Here is a 21,039-nt window from a genome sequence, read left to right as displayed (position 1 = left end):
CTTTCTTTCTTTCTTTCTTTCTTTCTTTCTTTCTTTCTTTCTTTCTTCTTTTTCTTTCAGGATTTTTAAAAAAGTAATCTACACCCAATGTGGGGCTCAAACCTACCACCCCAAGATCAAGATTCGCAAGTTCCACCCACTAAGCCATCCAGGTGCTTCCCTGTCACAGGTTCTAAGGTCACACAGCCACTTGGTGGCAGAAGAGGGACCGCACCTGGATTCCCGGCACTGGTCCTGTCACCAGCCCTTTGGGGCACGTGAAGACGGCACTGTCTCTCCCTTGGACTTGTGCTCAGATGGTGCCTGGAGCCAGGGAATGCGGGGGCCTTCCTGGAGGCTTCCATCAAGCCCATGGACGATGGTATCATCCTCGGGAAGGAACCCTCTGGGTATTTTCCAAGGAGGGTCTCAGATGGTGATAGCAGGCACACTTTGAACTCTGCCTCAGTCTCCCGTGGGGTGGCTGTGCGGCCTCCCTGTTAGATGGGGAGACGGAGGCTGGAGACAGGGAGGAGAGACAGAAGTGTCGGTGGCCACGGCAGGGGCTAATGTCCCCTGAGCAGCCACTAGGTGCGCAGGGTGTCACATGCATAGCTCAGATACGTGGCCTCCGGCCGTGCTGCCAGTGCCCAGGAAGGCACCTGCTGCAGGTGCTTGGGGGGTTGGGGGTGGGGGGTGGGGAGTGTAATTCCACAGGCTTGGGGGAGAGTGGAGGAGATACAGACATCCCACCTAGCCAAAAGGGGGTGACGGTAACCCCTCTCCACTTGAGATCAAGTGTATAACCCTTAAATCATGTCCCAGAATGAATCGTCCTCATCATAGACTTTTACAGACGTTATTTATTAAGCGCCTATTCTGTGCCAGGCTCTGGGCTAAGAGATCTCCCTCCCCATCACTCCCATTTTACAGCTGTGGGGAGGGAGGCTTGGGTACATTAAGGCAGTGAATGCCACGCGCCCCTCCCTGTGTCAGCGTCCGTGGCGGGGGGCTGGGGGGGGGGAGGAAGATGAAGGCAGGAGGCGTGAGGATGCTCGTGACGTTCCACACTGATGTTCAAACACCATCCGAGCTCCTAATCAAGCCAGGCGTGGTGCCGGGTGAGGGGACGCCGAGTGAAGGCAGTCCCTGCTGTCAGGAGGATTACGGACAGTGGGAAACACCAACAGGTAAGCGCCACGTCAGTGCGGCGAGGTGAGGGCTGGCGTGAAGTCGTCAGAGCCGAGGAAGCCGGCTGTGAGCGGCTGTGAACATCAGATACGACTGTCTTCCTCCACGGGCCATCCAGGGAGCTGGATGTACTGTTCTGGCGGGCTCCACGGCCTTGGAGGGGACGCCTATTCTCTCCAGACGCAATCTGCCTATAAAAATGGTCCATAGGGGGGGTGCCTGGGTGGCGCAGTCTGTTAAGCGTCCGACTTCAGCCAGGTCACGATCTCGCGGTCCGTGAGTTCGAGCCCCGCGTCAGGCTCTGGGCTGATGGCTCAGAACCTGGAGCCTGTTTCCGATTCTGTGTCTCCCTCTCTCTCTGCCCCTCCCCCGTTCATGCTCTGTCTCTCTCTATCCCAAAAATAAATAAAAGTTGAAAAAAAAATTAAAAAAAATAAATAAAAATGGTCCATAGAGAGCTTTACTGCATCTAGAGGACAACATAAAAGACAGGGAAATGGTTTACAACCTGTAAAGCTCCATCAGGATGGGGGAGACCAGAGCAAGCCCGGTGACTGGGTAACAGCAATCACTGAAGTGCTTCTAGAGTTGCCCTCCAGCTCGGGGCTTGAGCTGTGGGCAGTTGAAACTCCCAAGCCCTGGGGCACCTGGGTGGTTCACTCCAACTTGACTTCGACTCAGGTCATGATCTCATGGTTTGTGGGTTTGAGCCCTACTTCGGGCTCTGTGCTGACAGTGTGGAGCCTGCTTGGGATTCTCCCTCCTCCTCTCTTCCCTTCCCGCCCTCCCCATCAAAATAAGTAAATAAACTTAAAAAAAAACAAAAACAGGGGCGCCTGGGTGGCTCAGTTGGTTAAGTGTCTGACTCTGGCTCCGGTCATGATCTTGTGGTTTGTGAGTTCGAGCCCCGCGTCGGGCTCGGTGCTGACAGCTCGGAGCCTGGAGCCTGCTTCGGATTCTGTGTCTCCCTCACTCTCTGCCCCTCCCCTACTCACAATCTGCCTCTCTCTCTCTCTCTCTCTCTCTCTCTCTCTCTCTCTCTCAAATAAATAAACATTAAAAAACAAAAACAAACCCTGAAGGCCTGACATCCTGGAGCCCACTGGGAGTCCCCACCTGGGTACCCCACATCATGGAACATCCACGCATCTGTGGTTACCATTCACAGCAGTGAAAAGCCTTCCCCTGGGGCCAGCTCTCTGGCCAGCATCCTCGACCCCTCGTGTGCTGTTCTAGTGAATTCCCAGACACTCAGTTATGGCAGGAAACTAATGCTTTTAAATTACAATAATTTTTTTAAGTTTCATTTTGTAGTTTACTCCATCAAATATTTACTGCTTCAACACAAACCACCCTGAAATCTAACACAACAATTGATTTGCTGACGGTTCCACAATTCGATCTAGGCTCAACTGAACAGTTCTTCTGCCTGGCAGCGCGTGGGCAGCTGCTTCAAGGATGTGCCCACCTGCTCAGGCCTGACCTGGATTATTGGTGACAGAGGAAGGGATAATTCACAAAAGAATGAGCCTGTTAGCCAGTCGCTGCTTATGCAGGAGACACACAGGGCTTCACACAAACAGGCCCCCTGCTTCCTGCCATAAAAACATTGCTTGAACCTCACCTCAGGGAAGCATCACACAAATTCAAGTGGAGGGACGATCCGCCCGCAAACCTGACCTCTCGTATGCTCCTCATTTCCTGCGTTTGTAGGAAAAGTCCGACCCTACATCGGTACCACAAACCACCTCTCAGACACCTATCCTAGACTGCTGAAAGCTACTGCGGCAAACCGTCAACAGTGGCACAAGTCCTTCCACCGGGGCCTCGGCGTGTGGCCTCATTGTTCCCGTCATCCCGGCCGCCCAACGTGTTGTGTGAGCCCAGCCAAGACCAGAAGAGCTTCCCGGCCCAGTTCAACCTAAACATAAATCCAGTCTCGTGAGCTCAATTGCTTTAGCCACCGGGGGTGGTTTGTTACGCAGCCTGATTGTGGCCATAGGTGACTGACGCAGTTGGCTTTCAGTTAATGACGAAAGCCTGACCCAAACGAGGCAAGCAGTGGAGTTTATTGGCTCGCTGACATGTTAGTTTAGTAACAAGAAAGGCTTCAGGTACAGCTGGAGGTGGAGCTCACTCCCACACTGTCGTCCAGCTCTCTCTGTGGCTCGGCTCAGCTCCACTTCCTATCCTGTGTTGTCCCTATTCTCCAACAGCCTTAAAACCCTCATGCCTGCAAGATGGCTGCAGCAGCTCCAGGCCTCGCGGCATCCCATCTTGGGTACTTAGCACAGAAGAAATAGAGCTCCTCTCCCCTAAAAGTCCCGGGCCTGCAGGCCATTGACTTGGATAAAGTCATGTGATCATCCCGGGGCCAATAGGTGAGACTGGAGAGGGGCTGGGCGGGCTATGCTCATTAACCTTCTTCGACTAGAGGAAGGAGGATGCCCAAAAGAAATGGGGGGCATCAAGGTCACCACTGGCACAACCTTAGTTGCCTCCATCAGGTCTTTCACCGGCCCCTGGCCAAGTCGGTCTCCCACATCCTCATCTGTGAAATAAAGACCTTCATGGGACAGACTCTAGAGCGGTTGTAAGGGCACTCAGAACTTGGAACAGAGCCTGGAGAATTGGGAGAGCTTCAAAAGTGGGAGCAGTCATCATCATGACTCTGGCCGCACCCCCCATTTCCTCACGTGGTGCACCTGACACACAGGTCACGCATCCCTTCTCCACACCCCCTTCCTCAGCCGCTGTGACTTCCTCTACCTCCTTCTTTTTTTTTATTTTTATTTTTTTAAATTTTTTTTTCAACGTTTATTTATTTTTGGGACAGAGAGAGACGGAGCATGAACAGGGGAGGGGCAGAGAGAGAGGGAGACACAGAATCGGAAACAGGCTCCAGGCTCCGAGCCATCAGCCCAGAGCCCGAGGCGGGGCTCGAACTCCCGGACCGCGAGATCATGACCCGGCTGAAGTCGGACGCTTAACCGACTGCGCCACCCAGGCGCCCCTACCTCCTTCTTGATGTTCCTTCTCGGGTGCCTTCCTGGCACCCTTTTACCCCATGCGCCCCTTCAATAAGGGGGCTCCCCAGGGCCTCATCTTGGGCCCACTGCTCTGCTTACTGTTCTGGACTCCTGCAGAGGTAGGGCTGGCCCAGCCTCTCCAGAGTCCTCCCCAGTGAGCATCCAGCCCATGGATCCAACTGCTCATTAGATGAGTCCCCAAGGTGTCAAGGTCACCTCAAACGAAAAGCAGCTCCAGAGAGCTGGGCACACAGTAGGCACTCAGTAAATGCTGGCTGCAGTGGACATTTACGGTTCCTCTTCTCGGCATCTCTTCCTACCAGAATTTCTCGATCGTGTGCTTTGGTGGGGATTGACACAGACACAGGTGCACACTCACACATGCACACACCCAGCTCCTAAGGTAGCCCTGAAAGGCTCCGCCAGTTTGTACAACCCACTGCCTGGTCAGGGCGATTACTTTAGGGATGGACGAGTGGCCCAATCCAGACTAGTGATACAGAAGAAAAAAAACTGCTGGAAGCTTCTGGAAAAGAAGTTCTTTTCTTCAAGAATGATGGGGAGGGGCGCCTGCGTGGCTCCGTCGGTTGAGCGTCCGACTCGGCTCAGGTCATGTTCTCATGGTTCGTGAGTTCGAGCCCTGCATCGGGCTGGCCGCTGTCAGCACAGAGCCCGCTTCGGATCCTCTGTCCCCCTGTCCCTCTGCCTGTCCCCCTCTCTCTGCCCGTCCCCCGCTTGCGCTCTCCCCCAAATAAATAAATATTTTTTTTAAATTTGATGAGGAAAGGGGAAAGAGCCCTCACCACCAGAAATAAAAGGAGAGGGAGGAGCATACAGCTGATAGCACTGGCTGGTGTGTGGAACCTTCCCTGAAAGCCACACTGTTAGGACTTCTCAATTACACGAGCCAATACATTCCCTTTGTGAAAGACACTTTGAGCTGGGCTTTCTGCTATTTACAGCGGAAAACATTCTAACTCCTCTCAAGAAAACCTTCTTCTCTGAGTTCAGGCACACTGTTCTCTTAGCCCAGAACCTTCTGCCGCCATTTTGTTTCTGACGCTTGCTCACTCTTTCAGGCTCAGGTGTCAGGTTCTCCAGGAGGCCTTGTTAGGACGGCCCCGCCTCTACCTCCCCACACCCAGATTAGGTGCTGATCCTCTGGGCTCCCATTATGCCTCGGACGTCTCCAGTGCTGCCCTTTCCACATGGTCTTAGGATTGCCTGCTTTTGGGTGTGGTCTCCCACGCTTGGGAGCAAACAGTTCCTAGCACGACTCCATCTATTTGGGGAATGAGCAACTAACAGGCGAATGCCACTAATAAGTGGAGGCACTGGGATTTGAACCCAGGACTGTCTCCTACGCTGTCCAACACCCACCAGAGACCCTGCTCCCTGAACACCCCACTCTGCCTGCCCAAGCACTGGGGTCCTGTCACATACAACCTGCCATCTGAGGGCAGTAGGTGTTCTATGGCCCAAGCTTCCTCCCCTGAAGGGCCTTGCCCACGGGATTAGCTGCGGCCACGCCTCTTGGCCAAGATTTGCCACTTCCTTTGATATCACACTGGATCAGTCCCCATGCCATAATGAGAACATTCAGCATGTCCCATGCAGCGACCTTTCTGAAGACCCAGGATGCCTCATGCCAGGCCCCAGTTTGGATTGCTCTGCCTTCTAGAAGTTCACATGGGACACGGCCAGGCCCTTATCCACGTGACCGCCCATCAACTAGTCAAAAATAGTTGTCTCCGCTCCCTGATCTGCTCTGCCAGCCAGCCCACTGCTGTCCAGTAATGAGACTTTTAGACTCTTTGCCATTTGGTTCTGTAAATATTGGCCAGGGTCTGGGGTGCAGGTTGGTGGTGGGAAAAAGAAACAACATTCTTGAGATTTGTAGAAGGCAGGAAACCTGACTCTGTCATTCCAGCCCATTGTGACAGGGTCCTGGGGCAGAGGCTCCAAACGGGGTCGCTCAGTTCTAGAACGCTCTTAAGGGACACCTGGGTGGCTCAGTCGGTTAAGCATCCAACTTCGGTTCAGGTTGTGATTTCGCAGTTCGTGAGTTCGAGCCCTGTGCTGACAGCTCAGAACCTGGAGCCTGTTTCAGATTCTGTGTCTCCCTCTCTCTCTGCCCCTCCCCTGCTCTCTCTCTCTCTCTCAAAAATAAATAAACATTAAAAAAAATTAGAAAGTTCTCGAAGGGTCCCCTTGATCGCCAGCATTTAAAACAACCTGATTAGGATGTTTAGAACCAATTTCATTTTTGCAAATCAGACTCATCTCTCAGGAAGCCGCCATGCTAATGCAGTTAGGTGTGCAATCCCACTCCATGACAGTGAGTTTTTCTAGTCGGTCACCCCTCTTCCCACCCACTGTACCCATGCCACCTCTTCTGCCAGTACTTAACCTTTCAGCTCAACCCTGCACTCGCTCACTGACTGCACGCCGTATGACAGGCCCCAAGGAAGATACAGAAACGGAGAAGACACACTTGCTGCCCTCTAGGAGCTCAAAATCGACTTGTAAGTAAGGCCACGGTTTCTCGACCTCGACGCTAGTGACCTCGTGGCCAGATGATTGTGTGTTGGGGGGCCTGTCCCGATGCATTGCAGGGTATTAGCAGCATCCCTGGCCCCTACTTACCGGATGAATCCGCTCCCCCGAGTGTGACAACCACGCGTGTCTCCAGACATCGTTAAATGTCCCCTGGAAGCGGAATCAGGCACTTTCCATACGTTACTTCATGTAATCTACATGGTATCTAGGGGGGTTACGCCTTACCAGCCTGCAAGGTTGTAGGGGTGGGGAGGCTAGGATCCGGGGAGATTAAGGGTATAAATTGCTGAAAGCCACACAGCTCCCCATGGGACTTAGAGGACCAGGGCCTCCACCACCCTTCGCACGGTGCTGTGCTGCCTCCTAGTGGGAGAGCCAGGCATGTCCACAACCGGCGGTGTGGGGCGGTCTTCCCTCCTTTCCTTCCTTTCTTTTACCCAACTGGACGCCAGGTGGGATTTCAGAGGGCGTATAAAGCAGACGCCGCAGAATGGAAGGATGTATATACACATACATGTGTGTGTATATATAATAGAATCACAGAACATTATGAAGAGAAAGGAAAACCGAGACCAGGAAATACACAGAATGATGAAGGCCACGCGAGGGGGACATCCGTGTGGTGAAGGCATGTGGCGCAAAGGGCGACGTGCTCTTCTAGCCCTTCGGCAGACGAGGAAAGGAAGGTTCCAGAGCCTGCACAGGATGTGGCGGAGCCCGGAAGGTGAACACCTCTGGAGCGTCTGTTCCCTACCTGGCGGGGCTGGGTGTGACTTCCGCTGGGGCCCCGTGGCGCTCACCGGATCCTGCTGAGCTGTACTGACACGGCGGGCGCTTAACAGCTCATCCCTCCTCGGGCGGCCGGCTCCCAGCCCCACTTGCGTCAGTAGTGGTGGCTGACGTTGATATCCACCCACCAGCACGTCCCCAGTCAGGCCCCAGAGACCCCCGCACTCTGGCAGACCAGGGCCACCACCTTCCTTAGGGTCCATTCGTCCCCCTCGGAGTCACTTGAGGGCAGAGGCCCACCGCGCTGCGTCAGTGGGAGGCTTTGCCGGGTGGCGTCGTCAACACTCTTGGAAGTCCTGAGCATGTTCTTGGTTTCAGCTCATGTCAGGATCTCACAGGTTCGTGGGATCGAGCCCCGTGTCGGGCTCTGCGCTGACAGCAGGGAGCCTGCTTGGGATTCTCTGTCTCCCTCTCTCTGCCCCTTCCCCACTCCCCCATGCACTCTCTCTCTCTCTCTCTCTCTCAAAATAATAAGAAAACATAAAAAAAAAGGGGGGGGGGTGCCGAGGTGGCTCAGTCAGTTAAGCATCCAATTTCAGCTTCGGTCATGATCTCACGGTTCGTGGGTTCGAGCCCCGTGTTGCGCTTTGTGCTGACAGCTCGGAGCCTGGAGCCTGCTTCAGATCCTGTGTCTCTCTCTGCCCCTCCCCTGCTCGCACTCTTTCTCTCTCTCTGAAAAATAGACATTAAAGAACAGTGTTAAAGAAAAAGAACAGGACCAGGCTGTCCCGGGTTTCACCTCACTGATCTGAGAAGAGGGGCCTCAGGCCGCCTGTTTCTGCCTGCTCTCCTAGCCGGTTTCCTCCTCTGACCATCCTCGGATGTGAGAATGGCTTTCCCATCACGGCGCCGTATTTAGAGAGGGTCCTCCCATCCTCCCGCCTGTACCAGCTGTGGAATTGCCGAGACACCTGGGGGAGGAAAGGCTGTTCTGCCAATCAGCCCAGCCCGAGGACATCGGCGGGTCAAGCTCTAAGACTCAAAGGACCAAGAGCATGTGCAGACATCACGACTTCTCCAAACCACACTCAGCGTCATCCCGAGCTCTGCGCAACCTCTGGAGTATGCCTTGTCTTAATTACTGTGTTGCCGTACGTCCCAGACTCTGACCTGGAAATCATACCTTGCTCTCCCTTCTCCCTCTTCCAGCCTCCCCCCCGCCAATCCACCCTCCGGGCAGGGCCACTGCACTGCCAGCCCACACAGGCTGCTGTGCAAACTGTCCAAAGGGATTAGCTGCTCCTTAGCAGAAGACGGGGCTGGGGAGCCCAATGCTGCCAGATGTCTTAAGCATTTAAGCAAACGCGGAAAGCTCTTATAATTTTCTGGGTCTGACAAAGCTCTTTGCGGGGCGAGAACAGTCCCGCACGTACACCTGTTTGCCCCTGGAGGAGATGGAGGCTGTAATCAGCCTGAGTGGTGCTGCCTCATCTGTAAAGTGGGTCACTGATATCCAGTGGGTCGATGGGTAGAAAGGATATAAAGGGATACTGGCTGAGATTCACTGAGCGACTGCCCTGGGCTGGACACTGTACTCAGCCTCCCCACCCTTCTCCTACGTTCTGAACCTCACAGAGGTGGTACACGTGGCAAGTGGGGGAGCTGGGAGCTGGGCTCTAAGCCTGCCCATCTGCCAGTCCAGGCCCCCACTCCTGCTGCCTGCCAAGGGGAGGGTATTCCGTGAATGAGCTTACAGTCTCTGTGCCCTTCTCAACACCACCTGGCACTATGTGGGCAGCAAAGATTTCACAGGCTAATGGGGGAATCTCACTCCTGGCCAGGGATATCAGGTTTTGGTTTGGTGAATACAGGATCGATGACATCTGATGACAGCAAACTCCATCGGGAGGGAGGCGGCTCTCTCTGAGAGATTTCCAGGTCCCTGGCAGGCTCACGTCCCAGAGCTTCATTGATCCGTTACGGTTACTGCCAACTCCTCCATTACTCCAGCAGAGCGGGTAAAAGGAGTGTCTGCACCCTTACTCCACCCTGGGTCCTCCCCTGGCAAGGTTGGGAGGTGGAGGGGGGGTGGGCTGGGGTGAGCTTTCTGTCTTGTCATTCAGTAGCCATTTCCCTCCCATTCAAAGCACCCAGCATTTAAAGAGGGTCGCAACGTTGTGTGCCTTACAACACTGCTGGGCAGAGCAAAGGGCTGGAGGCTGGAAAGACCCAGGCTGCAGGCACTCACCCTCTCTGCCTCCAGCAGGGGAGCCTGGAGCTGCCCTGCGTGCCCCCTCCCCTCCCCACCCCTCTCAGTAAGCAGCATCGGGGAATTCACTCCTTTGAGGGCTCACTCCCTCTGGCACTTCCAACTCCTCTGCCTCAACTGGCTCCTCTCTTCCCCTCCCCAGGCTGGAACGGTACCAGCACACCCCCAGCCCAACCCAACCGCTTTTTCTTCAACTGTCCTCTCATCTCACCCTTTCTCCTGCCAGCAAAGTCACGGTCTCCCTTTCCACCTCCCCAATTACTCTCTATAGCCCCTGGGTTCTCAGTGAACCGGTCTGAGACCAGCACCTAACTGGGCAAACTGGCTGGGGCCCTGGCCTCCGTGGCCACCCTCTCCTCTCCCCAGGCCTCCATGACACCCCCGTCTTCTGCGGTGTCCTTTGCTTCCTGGGCCTTAGCTGTCAGTGTCCCCAGGGGCTCCTTGTCCTTGTCTTCTTCCTCCACCCTTGCCTCTAGTCACTTCATCTATCCCGGGACGGTTCAAGCCCCAGAGCGGAGTTCAGATCCTAGTCCTGCTGCTTATGGCTCTTTAAGGTTCTGCCTCCTTGGATGTACCTGGCACAGGGACATTCTCATCCTCACACGGCTGTGATGAGGGTTAGGGGGTTGTGTGTGCAAGAGATGTCCGCACACAGGAAGCGTTGGGCTCACTCCTACCGTCCGCTGATGGCTCTCTCAAGGGGTGCCGAAGTGGCCTGGGGCCCAGCTCCTGCAGGTCTCAGCCTGTCAATCTAGTCCCCGTAAAAGGGCCAGGCAGCTCTTTCTAAGACAGAAGGCTGATCGTGGCTGGGACTTTCCCCTGCTGTTGGCTCAGGGTCAAATTCCTGGCTGTGGCCTGCTGCCTTCCTCCCCAGCCTCATCTCGGGCCTCTCCTGAGTTCTCAGGCTCTAGTCCTTTGAACTCTGAAATGGGCCGAGACCCCATCCTCTGCCAGGACCACTCCTGCCCCCCTACCATCACCTGGACTCCCTAAGGCCTTAGCCATAGTTTTAATTCTCATTCCAGATACACACTTAATATATACACAGATATACACTGCTTCTCTCTTTCTCCATCCTAGCATGAGTCAGTTTCAAGGTCTGATTGCTTAGGTACTTTAATGAATCCCCATTTTTGAGTATAGAAACCAAGACTCAGAGAGGTTGAGCACGTTGCTGAAGGACACCCAGCGGTCAGGCAGCAGAGCTGGGACTTGAACCCGTGACCGACTCCAGACTAACGGTGCCAGTGCCTGAAGCACGCCTCACCGGCTATCACTTCCTTTCCGAGAAACCTTAGCATGCTCACGGTCCAGCTTTGGGTCTCAACCCTTCGCTTCCGTAGCCAGTGGGTGCTCACCCAACCTTGCTTCTTCACTGGGTCACAGCATCTTCTGGTTCCCAGAGCACCTGTGAAGGCTTCTCTCCTAGCACCTGCGTACCTGTCTGTCTCCACCCCCCTGCCCCCCCTCCCCAGCCTTCTTGAGGACAGGAACTGTGTGTTTTACATCTGCATCCCCACCTCTAGCCCTGGCTCACACTAGGTGCTCACTAAATGCTGAACAATAGACTGCTTGGGAACAACAGTGTTGATTCTCACGGTCACTCAGCAAAAACGTTTTGTTCATTTTGTTCCTGTATCCTGCCTTAGCCCTCTGGGGCCCGGACCCTTGGCCACGGAGGCTTTCCAGGGCTGGAGGGCCCTAGCTTGAGACTCCCCGAATTCCTGCCCTGGAACTGGTGTCCTGGGTTTCCAAAGTCTGTTTGTGATATTCCCACGTCCCTGTCCACTCACGAGAGAGAGAGAGACACCGACACCTCATGATAATACAAGCCACCCACCACTTACTGTGTGCTCACCGGGTGTCAGGCTCCCGATGACACCTTGCATGCCCTCTCACATTTAACCCTCAACAGCCCAAGGAGGCAGCTCTTTATCTCTATCTCCAGCTCACAGATGGGGAAAGCAAGACACGCAAAGCTTCAATCACTTGCCCCATGCCCGTCGCCGCCCCACTGCCCCTTTCAAAAGCAACTAGACTTGACTGACCTGACTTGGGGAAATGGTCTCTCTCTCCCAGTCCCTCCACCTTTCTGGAAAATATCCCTTCATCCATTCACTCCGCAATGAAATGTCTACTATTGGTGCGAGTCACGGCTCTGATGAACAAGGGCTTCCCTCTTGCCCTCCATCCGTGACCCCATAACACACCATTTGCCAACATCCAGATGTGTGACTGGGAGTTAGGTCAAAGCTGCAATATCTTAGAGATCCCAGAGGACCCTTTGTCCTATCCACCCGGCAGAGCCCTGACATTTGGGGCAGTGCTCCTTGCCAGGGGTCTCAGACCTACAAAGGAACCATGGATGTGTGCCTGCCCCGCTTCTCCAACCCCCCCCCCTCCCCCCACCATTGTCACGGGAGCACTGGGAACAGGAATGAGTGCTCTGAGTCTGGAAGTAAAGAAAAGACCCAGAAGAGTCTGGGGAAGCTGATCTGAAAGGCAGGCCCCCCGGGGGCCTCCCCCCTTCCGTCCTAAAAATAATATTCTATAGAGCAGGAGGGTCAGGAGGGATACGAAAGGTCACCTAGTCTTCCAGCTGGAAATGTCACCAAACAGATTTATTTGGGTCACAAAATTATTTCTTTATCGAGCAAAGTAGGGCAGCCTGGAAGAGTGGAAAGAACACACGTTTTGGTGTAAGACAGATATGCGTTCCACCGCGAGCTTCCCGGCTGCCTGGCTCAGTATCAGAGAAATTAGCAAACCTCTCTCAGTCTTGGATTTCTCATCTGTAAGATGGGGATAACGATGCCTACCAAGCAGGGCCGCTGGGCCTGGACATAATACAATGTTTGTAAAGTAGTCAGTCAAAATGGCTGGCACACCAGAGGCGCTTCATAAAGGCGGCTGTAAGTGCTGGGGCTGCTGCACTGGAGCTTGAGGGAGAGAATTGCTGAGTTTCTTCCTCCAGCCCTGGGGGATCCAGCCCCAGCCTAAGAGCCCAGGCTCCACACCACCATTGGTCCTAAGTCTTAAGCCTCCCTCCTTGAGGCCCCCAACTGGGCCCTCCCTTTCCCGGAAGCCCTAGGGCTCACCGTCCCTCAGTGCTGCGGGGCTCCCCAAATCACAGGGAAGTCTCCCCTCATGTGAGTGGAGACCTTAGGCCTCTGGAAAACAGCCTTCTTCTGGAACACGCGGAACATGCTCCTAACTGAGCTGGAGCAGGGAGGCAGCAGGGTAGTTGCTCAGGCAGCAGCCGGAAGCCACGGTGACCCTTCTTTCTCACACCCTATGTGAGCAGTGGCTCTAGCTCCAAAGACTTCCAGGATCTGACCACTTCCTCCCTCCACTGCCGCCTCCCCTGGTTTGAACCCCTGTCTCCCCTGGGGTCCTGCAACAGCTTCCTCAACCAACCTCCCTGCTTTAGCGCTTGGTGCATTCGGTCCTGCTCAAGCCAGACCGACCCTGCGACAATGGAATTCAGGGAGGGACCCTTTTCACGAAGACGGAGCAGAAACGGAAGAGGAAAACCCCGGCTCCTCCTAAAGCCGAAGCCGAAGCAAAGGCGTTGAAGGCCGAGAAGGTGGCACGGAATGGTGTCCACGGGCACCAAAAAGAAGGTCCGCATGTCGCCCACTCCGTGTAAAAGAGCAACGCCCTCCCTCCCACCACACTCCCTTCCCTCCATCCTCCCACCTGCAGGAGGGCTCCCAGCTCGCCTCACCAACTGCGTGAGCCCCCACTAGATGACCCAACTTGATCCTTCTGTTCCCTGCAACACCGGTGGCAGTGCCCTGCACGTTAGAGACCCCTGAGGAGGACTGGATGCGTGAATCAATGAGTGGATGGTAACTGCTCCTCAACGCCCACCCCCTCCTGCTGGATGCCCGTTAGTCCCCACAACAGCCCCAGGCGGAGGTTAGGAAACTTGCCAGAGGGCAGAAGTCCTTCAGTGGTGCAACTGGAACTGGGGGTCCCCAGGGGCCTGACTCCCAACGCTCCTTGGCTTCGCTTGGCACCTGGACACGCTGCGGGCAGGGGCCTCACGGATTCCAGAAGGTGTGGGTCGCGCCCCCAGATCTGGTGAGAGACAGAGAAGCAAACGGGTACATTAAACAGCAGTGCCCGGCAAATAACTGGTGCCAGTAAATACGATTTGTTGTTGAAAGGGTTAGGAGCCCCAACAGCAGTGTGCAGACATTTCTGTGCGGCCCAAAGGAGGCGCCTGTGCTGGACGCCCGAGGAGGAAGGTGCTGGAAAAGACGTCCGGAGGGAACAACTGAGGTGGACCTTCAAGGGTAGGAGTTTGCCGCGAGCCGAAGGGCCCGCGGAGCAGGAAGAGCCCCGAGGGGTGAAAAGAAAGCGATCTGAGAAAAATGGGACTTGAGGAGCTTTGACAGCCATGACAGAGAATAGTAGTAGTGTCAGACTTCCCCAGGTGTCCCCACGGCCCCAGCCCGAGATCGGCAGTCGGTGCTGGGGTCTGACCTGACCGCCTGACAGGTTACGAGGCTGGCAGCGGGTGGGGGTCGGCCCGACGCAGCCCGGTCGCCGGACGGCGAGGCCACCCGGGTGCCAGTCCGCCGCCCCACTCCCGCCCACGGCGCGGTCGCTCTCCGGGTGGGCGGGGCCCGAACGGCCACGGCGGACCGGTCCCTGGGGGACGTCACGCACGGAGGCGGGACCCAGACCGCCTGAGGGGGCGTGGCCCGACGAGGCTCCTGGCCCCGCCCCGAGAGAGGCCTCGGCCGCGAAGAACGGAAGTCCTTCCGCCTCCGCCCGCCCCCACGCTCCCTTCAGTCCCTCCCCTCAGCTCCGTGCGCAAGGTCGTGTCCCGGAAGTGAAGGGGCCATGTTGGTGGGTGACCCCGGGAAAGGTACCGGGCGAGAGGCGAATCGCGAGGAGTGGTAGCGCGCGCAGTCCGCGGGTGAGTGCGGGGAGGAGCCGGGGCCCGGGGCTCGCCGAGCCTCTGCGCAGGGCCGCGCTGGCGCCCCCCACCCCAACCCGGCCAGCGGGGGTCTCGCCCAGACCGCTCTAGTTTCCTCCCGGGAGGCCGCTCGGTGGCCGCGCCCCAGTCTCCGGAGGCCTCCCGGGGCCCCCCCGAGCCGGCCTGCCCCAGCCCGGGCCCTCCCCATCCCGCCTCGGCCCGGCCCCTAGGGTCGAGGCAGGAACTGGGGACCGACCAGGGCTCAGTCGCCCAATCGCCGATCGACCTTGTAACAGCCCTCGCGTGACAATCGCCTCCAACCTCATAAAGCACTTTTCCTGTTGATTTTCTGGGTTCATCTCTCCCATTCCGGGAGGCCCTTGGGGCCGAGGGGAGCTCTTCTACAATTGAGGAAAAAAGGACAGGGACAGTGGCTTTGCTCGAGCTCGCGCAGAAAGTTGGTGAGGCCGGACGCTGATGGCTAACTGACTTCGGGCCCAAAGTTCAGATCTTTTTACCAAGTACCTCCCCCATTCGATCTCATTTCTTTATTTTTGAAATAGGGGTGATCATTTCTCCCACATAGGGACTTTGCTTCTTTCATCCAACTTATTTTTTGAGGCCCTTATATGTGCCAAGCGCTGTGCTGGGAAAGTTTGTAGCGCACCCCTGTCCTACGTGGTAAGGCCCCAGCGAATGGTAATTGTCCTTACAGAGGCAGGCAGAGTTGGGGGCAGGAATGCAGCCCCCCTTTCCAGCTATGTGCCTGTGGGCAAGTTACTTCCCTGTGGGAGCTTCAGTTTCCCCCACTTAAAATGGGGATGAGGACGCTGGGGTTGTTGACAGAATGAGACGCGTTATTCTGTGGAATGTGCCTGAAACATGCCTGATACATAGTAAACCCTCCGTAAGTGTTCACTGTCAACGTTAGGACCCCTGATCACCTCCTAGGTTTCTTCATTTAAATGTAATGGATGACAAAGCATTTTATAAATGACACTCAGTATTTGTGTAAAGGTTCATTGTTACCGAAGGCAGATGGTGGCGGTTCACGCAAAACTAAATCTACTATTTATTGGGCTGGGGGCCACTAGTAATAGCCGGCCGTGATAGCGTGCTTCTTTGTAGGTGCCAAGCACTATTCTAGACCCATTTACATACATTAAGTCATTTAATCCTCGTACCAACCGAATGGGCAGAATACAGTCTTGCTCCTCATTGTACAAGTGGAGAACTGAGGTTAGCGCAGAGAGGTTAAGAAACTTGCCAGGGTAATCACTGCATAAGCGGTGGTGCCAGGATTCAAGTGTGGCTGAGAGTCCTTGCCTTCAACCACTCTAGACCACCCCTCGTAGTGGAATTCTATTAGAGATGCTATATGTGCATTATCTCATGCAGTTCTCAAAATAACCCCATGTGGTAGGTACTCTTTAACATATAATGTCATCCGCATTTTTTTTTTTTTTTTTTACCACCGAGGAACCTGATGCTCAGAAGAGTTAAGTACGTTGCCCAGAATCATATGGCCGGTAAACGGCAGAGCCAGGATTCAAGCCCTGGCCCTTCAGCATAACCTGTACTTTCCCAGAGAGGACACTGGGAGGCTGGGGTCTACTTCTAGCCCTGCCACTAAGTCATAATGTGACCTTGGGATCTCTCAGACCCAGATTAAGAACCCCTGCATTTTAGATAGTCTCTATATAGACCCTTCTACGTTAATTCTGATTCTAGGCTTCTGTTTTTTCCTTTCTGTTTATAGCTTGACGCCCAGCCCCCGCCAGTCCCCCATGGCCCCATGGAGCCGAGAGGCGGTGCTCAGTCTGTACCGGGCCCTGCTGCGCCAGGGTCGAGAGCTTCGCTACACTGATCGAGACTTCTATCTTGCCTCCATCCGCCGTGAGTTCCGGAAAAACCAGAAGCTAGAGGATCCTGAGGCCCGGGAGAGGCAGCTGGAAAAGGGCCTGGTCTTCCTCCACAGCAAATTGGGGGGGATTATTTAGGATCCCCTCCTTTCCCCTCTCCTCCTAATTCCAAGGGAAAGAGTTCAAAGGTGTCTTCATAGACACTCCTGCTCTTTCCCATCCCTACCTCACAGATGCAGTAAGCAGTCTCAGGTAGGTAGACACTTAATCCTATAGGTTTCTTTCTTTTTTTTTCTTTTTTCTTTTTGATGCAGGGGGCCAGGAGAGGGGACAGTTTCTTTTCAGTGACCATAGTCTTTCAGTCATTAGAAATCAATGGAGGAATTAGAGACGTTAATAGAAGTAGGTTTCCTTATTGAGAAAAAATAGGCCTTGCGTTTCAAGGCCCGTCAGAATAAAATTATTATCACCATTTTATTTCCTGGAACATTTTACTTCTGAAAATGTTACAGAAGATCCTGGTTAAAAGTATTAGAGCTCAGTTCCAGGCTGGCTCACTCTCAGTGGATTGCGTTACCTTATGGGTCAAGGTCACATTCCCCAGACATGACTATATTCTGTTACAACACGGCCTACAAAGCAAGCATAGTGTGTGTGGACTTCAAGGGACCGTGTCTGGGTTCAAATCCTGGCTCTGGTGCTAATAGCGGTGGGACTTAGGGCAAATCACTAGACTTTTCCAAGCTCCCATCTCCTCATTTATAATGGAGAGAACAGTACCTGCTTTGTGCAGTCATTTTGAGAATCCAGTGAGACTGCACACACACACAGCACTTGGAATGGTGCTTAGTAGGTGGTAGGTTAGCTCTGTTTACTCCTGATACCAGTGTTCACAAGAAGTCCCTCTATAACCTAGTGATTATATTTAGTTCGGCAACTTTTCCAGAGGGCCTTCTATGGCCCTGGCATGTTCCGGCAGGCTCTGGGATAGAGGTGAACGATACGGTTCATCGAAGGACTTGGTCTGATGTGGAGATGAACGGAAAGTAATTCCAGTGGGAGCAACTCTGTGCCAGGGGGTCACATAAAGAGCTTAGAGATGGGGACGAGGACGTAATTCTGCCTGAGGAGGGAGGTGGTAGGGGGGGTCATAGGTGGCTATAGAAAAGGGCCGTTTGAGGTCCGCCTCAAATGAGAAATAGAAGCTTGCCATGCAGATGGTCAGGAACGGACAAATACGGCGGTGGGAACAGTAGTCTGGAAACTTGAGTCTGCTGTGGCGGGCACAGCACGCCTGTGAGGCGAGTGGCAGGAATTGAGGCCGGGCCGAGTCTGCAAGGAGACTGACCCCCCCCCCGGCGAAGAGATTGTGACATCCGATAGGAGGGGGACGGTCACAGCTCTGGAAAGCAGGGGAATGGCACAGAAGAGGGATCGTGGCGGTGGCCGTGTGGAGAACAAGCTGCTGATGAGAGAGCGGAGGCAGCAAGTCCGGCCGGACGACCCTGAGCGACTGGGGTGGTGGGGCAGCTGCGCTTCCATAGTGTGCGCGGCAGCGGGGCTCGGTGGCCAGTTGGCTGAGGCTGGAGGCAGAGAGAGAAAAACGAAGGATAACTGGGGTATAAGGCTTGCCGGCTGGGCGAGGGTGCTGTTTTCCATAGAGGGGGAAAGGGGGCGGGGGGAGCGGGGAGCCTTATGTAACCGCTTTCGGTTCTCCTTGGCCACTTAGGTTGACTGCAGACTCGCCTTCGGCAGGGGAGGGCCAGGGGAGGGTTGATGCCCGTGGGAGCCTGCCTGCGCCGGGAAGGGTAGCGGATCTGAAAGAGAAATCATTACTGGGTCTCTGTGTCCATCTGTTTTCCCTGTGAGTTGGGTTACAGATTGCCTTCACCACCTCCTCAAAAAACCAGAAATCCGCCCCCCCCCGCCCCCCATAGGGTTAACGGCTCATTTGTGCCGCAGATACGATATGATCTGTGTGTCAACAGTGCTGGCCCTTGGGACACGGCAGTGAATGTGCCAAAATGCCTCCAAGAAGGTTAAGGTCTTCTGGCTCATAAGATGTGAGCGAGGCGGGGTGGCAGGCCTTAGGACTCCTCTGCACTACTCTCCGGCAGACGAGCTCTGGGTTCGGATTCTGGCCGCGCAGCTTACCGACACGATAACCTTGGGCCAGTGACTTAACCTCTGCCTCTGCTTCTTCATCTGTACGTTGGAGGTAACACTGCGACCCCACGGTGGCGGCGTAAGGATTCGGGAATTAACACGTGTAACGTGCCCGGCACGGTGACTCAGCGAGTGTCAGTTGGCCTCGTGTGCGCTCAAGCCAGACATGTTGAAGTCCTGTGGCTTTCTCAAGTAAGAGAAGTTGAAATTTTCACGGTTCTGTGCGGTCTGCCTCCGAAGCTGCAGGGCCACCGTTACGCCTCATCCCCGCTCCATCGGGGCAATGAGTATGTCCGTTCCCGTTTTTGTACCTGGGACGACAGGTTAAATAACTGGCCCGGAAATGTCACCGGCGCTGAGACCTTCCATCCCCAGCCCTGCCTGCCATGTCAGCACTCCTCCTCCTTCTTTGTCCTCTTCTTTTTAAAAAACGTTTTCATTAGTTTTTAGTGTAGAGCTCAGTAGTAGTAAGAGTATTCACACCGTTGGGGCACTTGTGGGGCTCAGTTGGTTAAGCATCTGACTCTTGATCTCAGCTCCGGTCACGGTCTCACGGTTCCTGGGATCAGGCCTCACGTTGGGCTCCGTGCTGACTGTGTGGAGCCTGCTTGGGACTGTCTCTCCCTCTCTCTGCCCCTTCCCTGCTCATGGGCACGTGCTCACTCTCTCTCTCTCAAAATAAATAAACTTAAAAAAAAAAAAAAATATTCACATTGTTGCATAACAGATCTCCAAAACGTTTTCATCTTGAAAAACTGAAACTCTAAACCCAGTAACCAACAGTTCTCTTCCTTGATGGCACTGAGGAGCCAGGCTCCCCCACCCCCCACCCCCCTCCCCCTTCCCCGTCATGCCAGGTGGATTCTTGTGTCCTAATAGGCAGGCTAAGCCACAGAACCTGAGTAGACAATGTACGGTAGATAAGCAGTCTCGACTGAAACAAGTTAGGTTTTAGAACAAGAGCTTTCATCTCGCTGTTGAAGCTCATGGACATACTCTCTTCTCCCTGGTCACCGGTGGCATCACCTGGTCCACAGATGGGGGGAGCACACGGCACTAGACAAGGGAGAGCCTTCTCACAAGCTGCCAACTTAATGGTCTGGGTCTGAAGTGTGGAAGAGCATCAGTGTGAGCTTTAGAGGCCATTTCTTAGCTCTATCTCAGAAGGTAGGATGTAACTGAGAGGACAGTCTGGATTGCTGCCTGCCTTCTGGAAGGTGACCTTTTGTCCTGTGAATGGAAATCGTAAAAGACTTCACGATAGCTCGTACTTGTGGGGTACTCTTCCAGTTTATAAAGCGTTCACATTCAGTATTGTTGTAGATGTTTTTTCCTCACTACAACCTTCTGATTCAGGCCACGCGGGGGTAGTTATCCCCTTTTCGTAGCTGGGGTGGTTAAGTAACTTAGGGAGGTCACTCAGCTAATAAGTCAGGGCTCAAAGGCAAGTACTCGTCCTCAGAGTTGCCGGCTTGAGAACTCAGGCTCTTTTCTGTTATGCCACATCGCTGCTTCGTTCTTACCAGTCATCAGATGGGCCCTGGGTTAAATGGCCCAGGGAGGCTCCTTCTGGCTTTCACTTGGGTGGAGGACATCCCCTTCTGGTCCTGCTGCCTCACGTTCAAGGAGGTGCCTGCATCCAGTGTTTCTATTATAAACATATCAGTAAAGGTTCTTTTGTTTAAAAGAAAGAAAATGGGTGTGTGGGTGGCTCAGTCAGTTAAGCGTCCAACTCTTGATCTGGGCTCAAGTCTTGATCTTCCAGTTTGTGGGATTGAGCCCCACGTCGGGCTCTGCACTGATAGCGTGGAGTCTGCTTGGGATTCTGTGTCTCCTCTCTCTGCCCCTTTCTTGCTCTCTTTCTCAAAAACTAACTAAATAAATAGAAAACACTGGTCATTGTTATGTGTGGGGAACACATGTGTGTAAAGTTCTACTCTGTCCTGATTGAATTACTCTGCTTTGGCCAAGTTTGATCTGTGCCATCTCTGTCTCAGTGGCCACTGGAGGGACGATGAGTAGTGTTCTTCCCTGACCCCACCTGTAATGTATAGTTTAACTCTTCCCCTTGGCCTTGCTTGCTCTGTGCAAGTGGGAATGTATTTCATTTGGCCAAGTAGTCTCCCATTATGTCCCAAAGCCCGAAGCTTCTGTTGACCAGAAAAGGTAGAGAAAAGTGCCACCAAAGTTGTGAACTCTGGTTAGGGAAAAATATTTTTGGACTTGACAATGACTCTTAGTTAACTCAGTTGCTGGAAGTAGTAGAGTCAGAAATGTTTTCCCTTCCCTTCCCTTCCCTTCCCTTCCCTTCCCTTCCCTTCCCTT

General features: G+C 54.2%; 2 protein-coding genes and 1 long non-coding RNA gene across 4 annotated transcripts in view; 1 reads left to right on the top strand and 2 right to left on the bottom strand.

Annotated features, from left to right (window-relative positions):
* Window positions 1-822: 822 nt before the first annotated feature.
* Window positions 823-15,054, bottom strand: LOC121041002 (uncharacterized). The gene is made up of 5 exons (XM_040491824.1): window positions 14,943-15,054; window positions 14,248-14,567; window positions 13,692-13,839; window positions 1,625-1,639; window positions 823-1,380 (listed from the first exon to the last, which is right to left on the bottom strand). Exons 1-5 carry the CDS (start codon window positions 15,052-15,054, stop codon window positions 1,076-1,078), a joined length of 900 nt encoding a protein of 299 aa, XP_040347758.1. The 3' UTR covers window positions 823-1,075.
* On the bottom strand, window positions 3,219-4,833 carry LOC121040321 (uncharacterized). The gene is made up of 2 exons (XR_005795233.1): window positions 4,188-4,833; window positions 3,219-3,939 (listed from the first exon to the last, which is right to left on the bottom strand). It is a non-coding gene; the product is annotated as an uncharacterized LOC121040321 (long non-coding RNA).
* Window positions 15,055-16,477: 1,423 nt separating the features above from the next.
* MIEF1 (mitochondrial elongation factor 1) overlaps window positions 16,478-21,039 on the top strand; it is a 10,327-nt gene continuing 5,765 nt past the window's right edge. Inside the window, exon 1 of one of the 2 annotated variants that reach the window (XM_040490781.1) lies at window positions 16,478-16,582. The gene's annotated coding sequence lies outside the window, so the exon portion shown is untranslated. Of the gene's footprint in view, window positions 16,583-16,688; window positions 16,801-21,039 lie in introns of those variants that run through there. The other variant, XM_040490780.1, reaches the window with a different exon arrangement.

Source organism: Herpailurus yagouaroundi, unplaced genomic scaffold (assembly GCF_014898765.1).
Source record: "Herpailurus yagouaroundi ecotype Mexico unplaced genomic scaffold, PumYag 182, whole genome shotgun sequence".
NCBI classification, from domain to species: Eukaryota; Metazoa; Chordata; class Mammalia; order Carnivora; family Felidae; genus Herpailurus; species Herpailurus yagouaroundi.
Note: the sequence above shows the minus strand (reverse complement) of the source record. Positions and strands in the feature narration are given on the sequence as shown.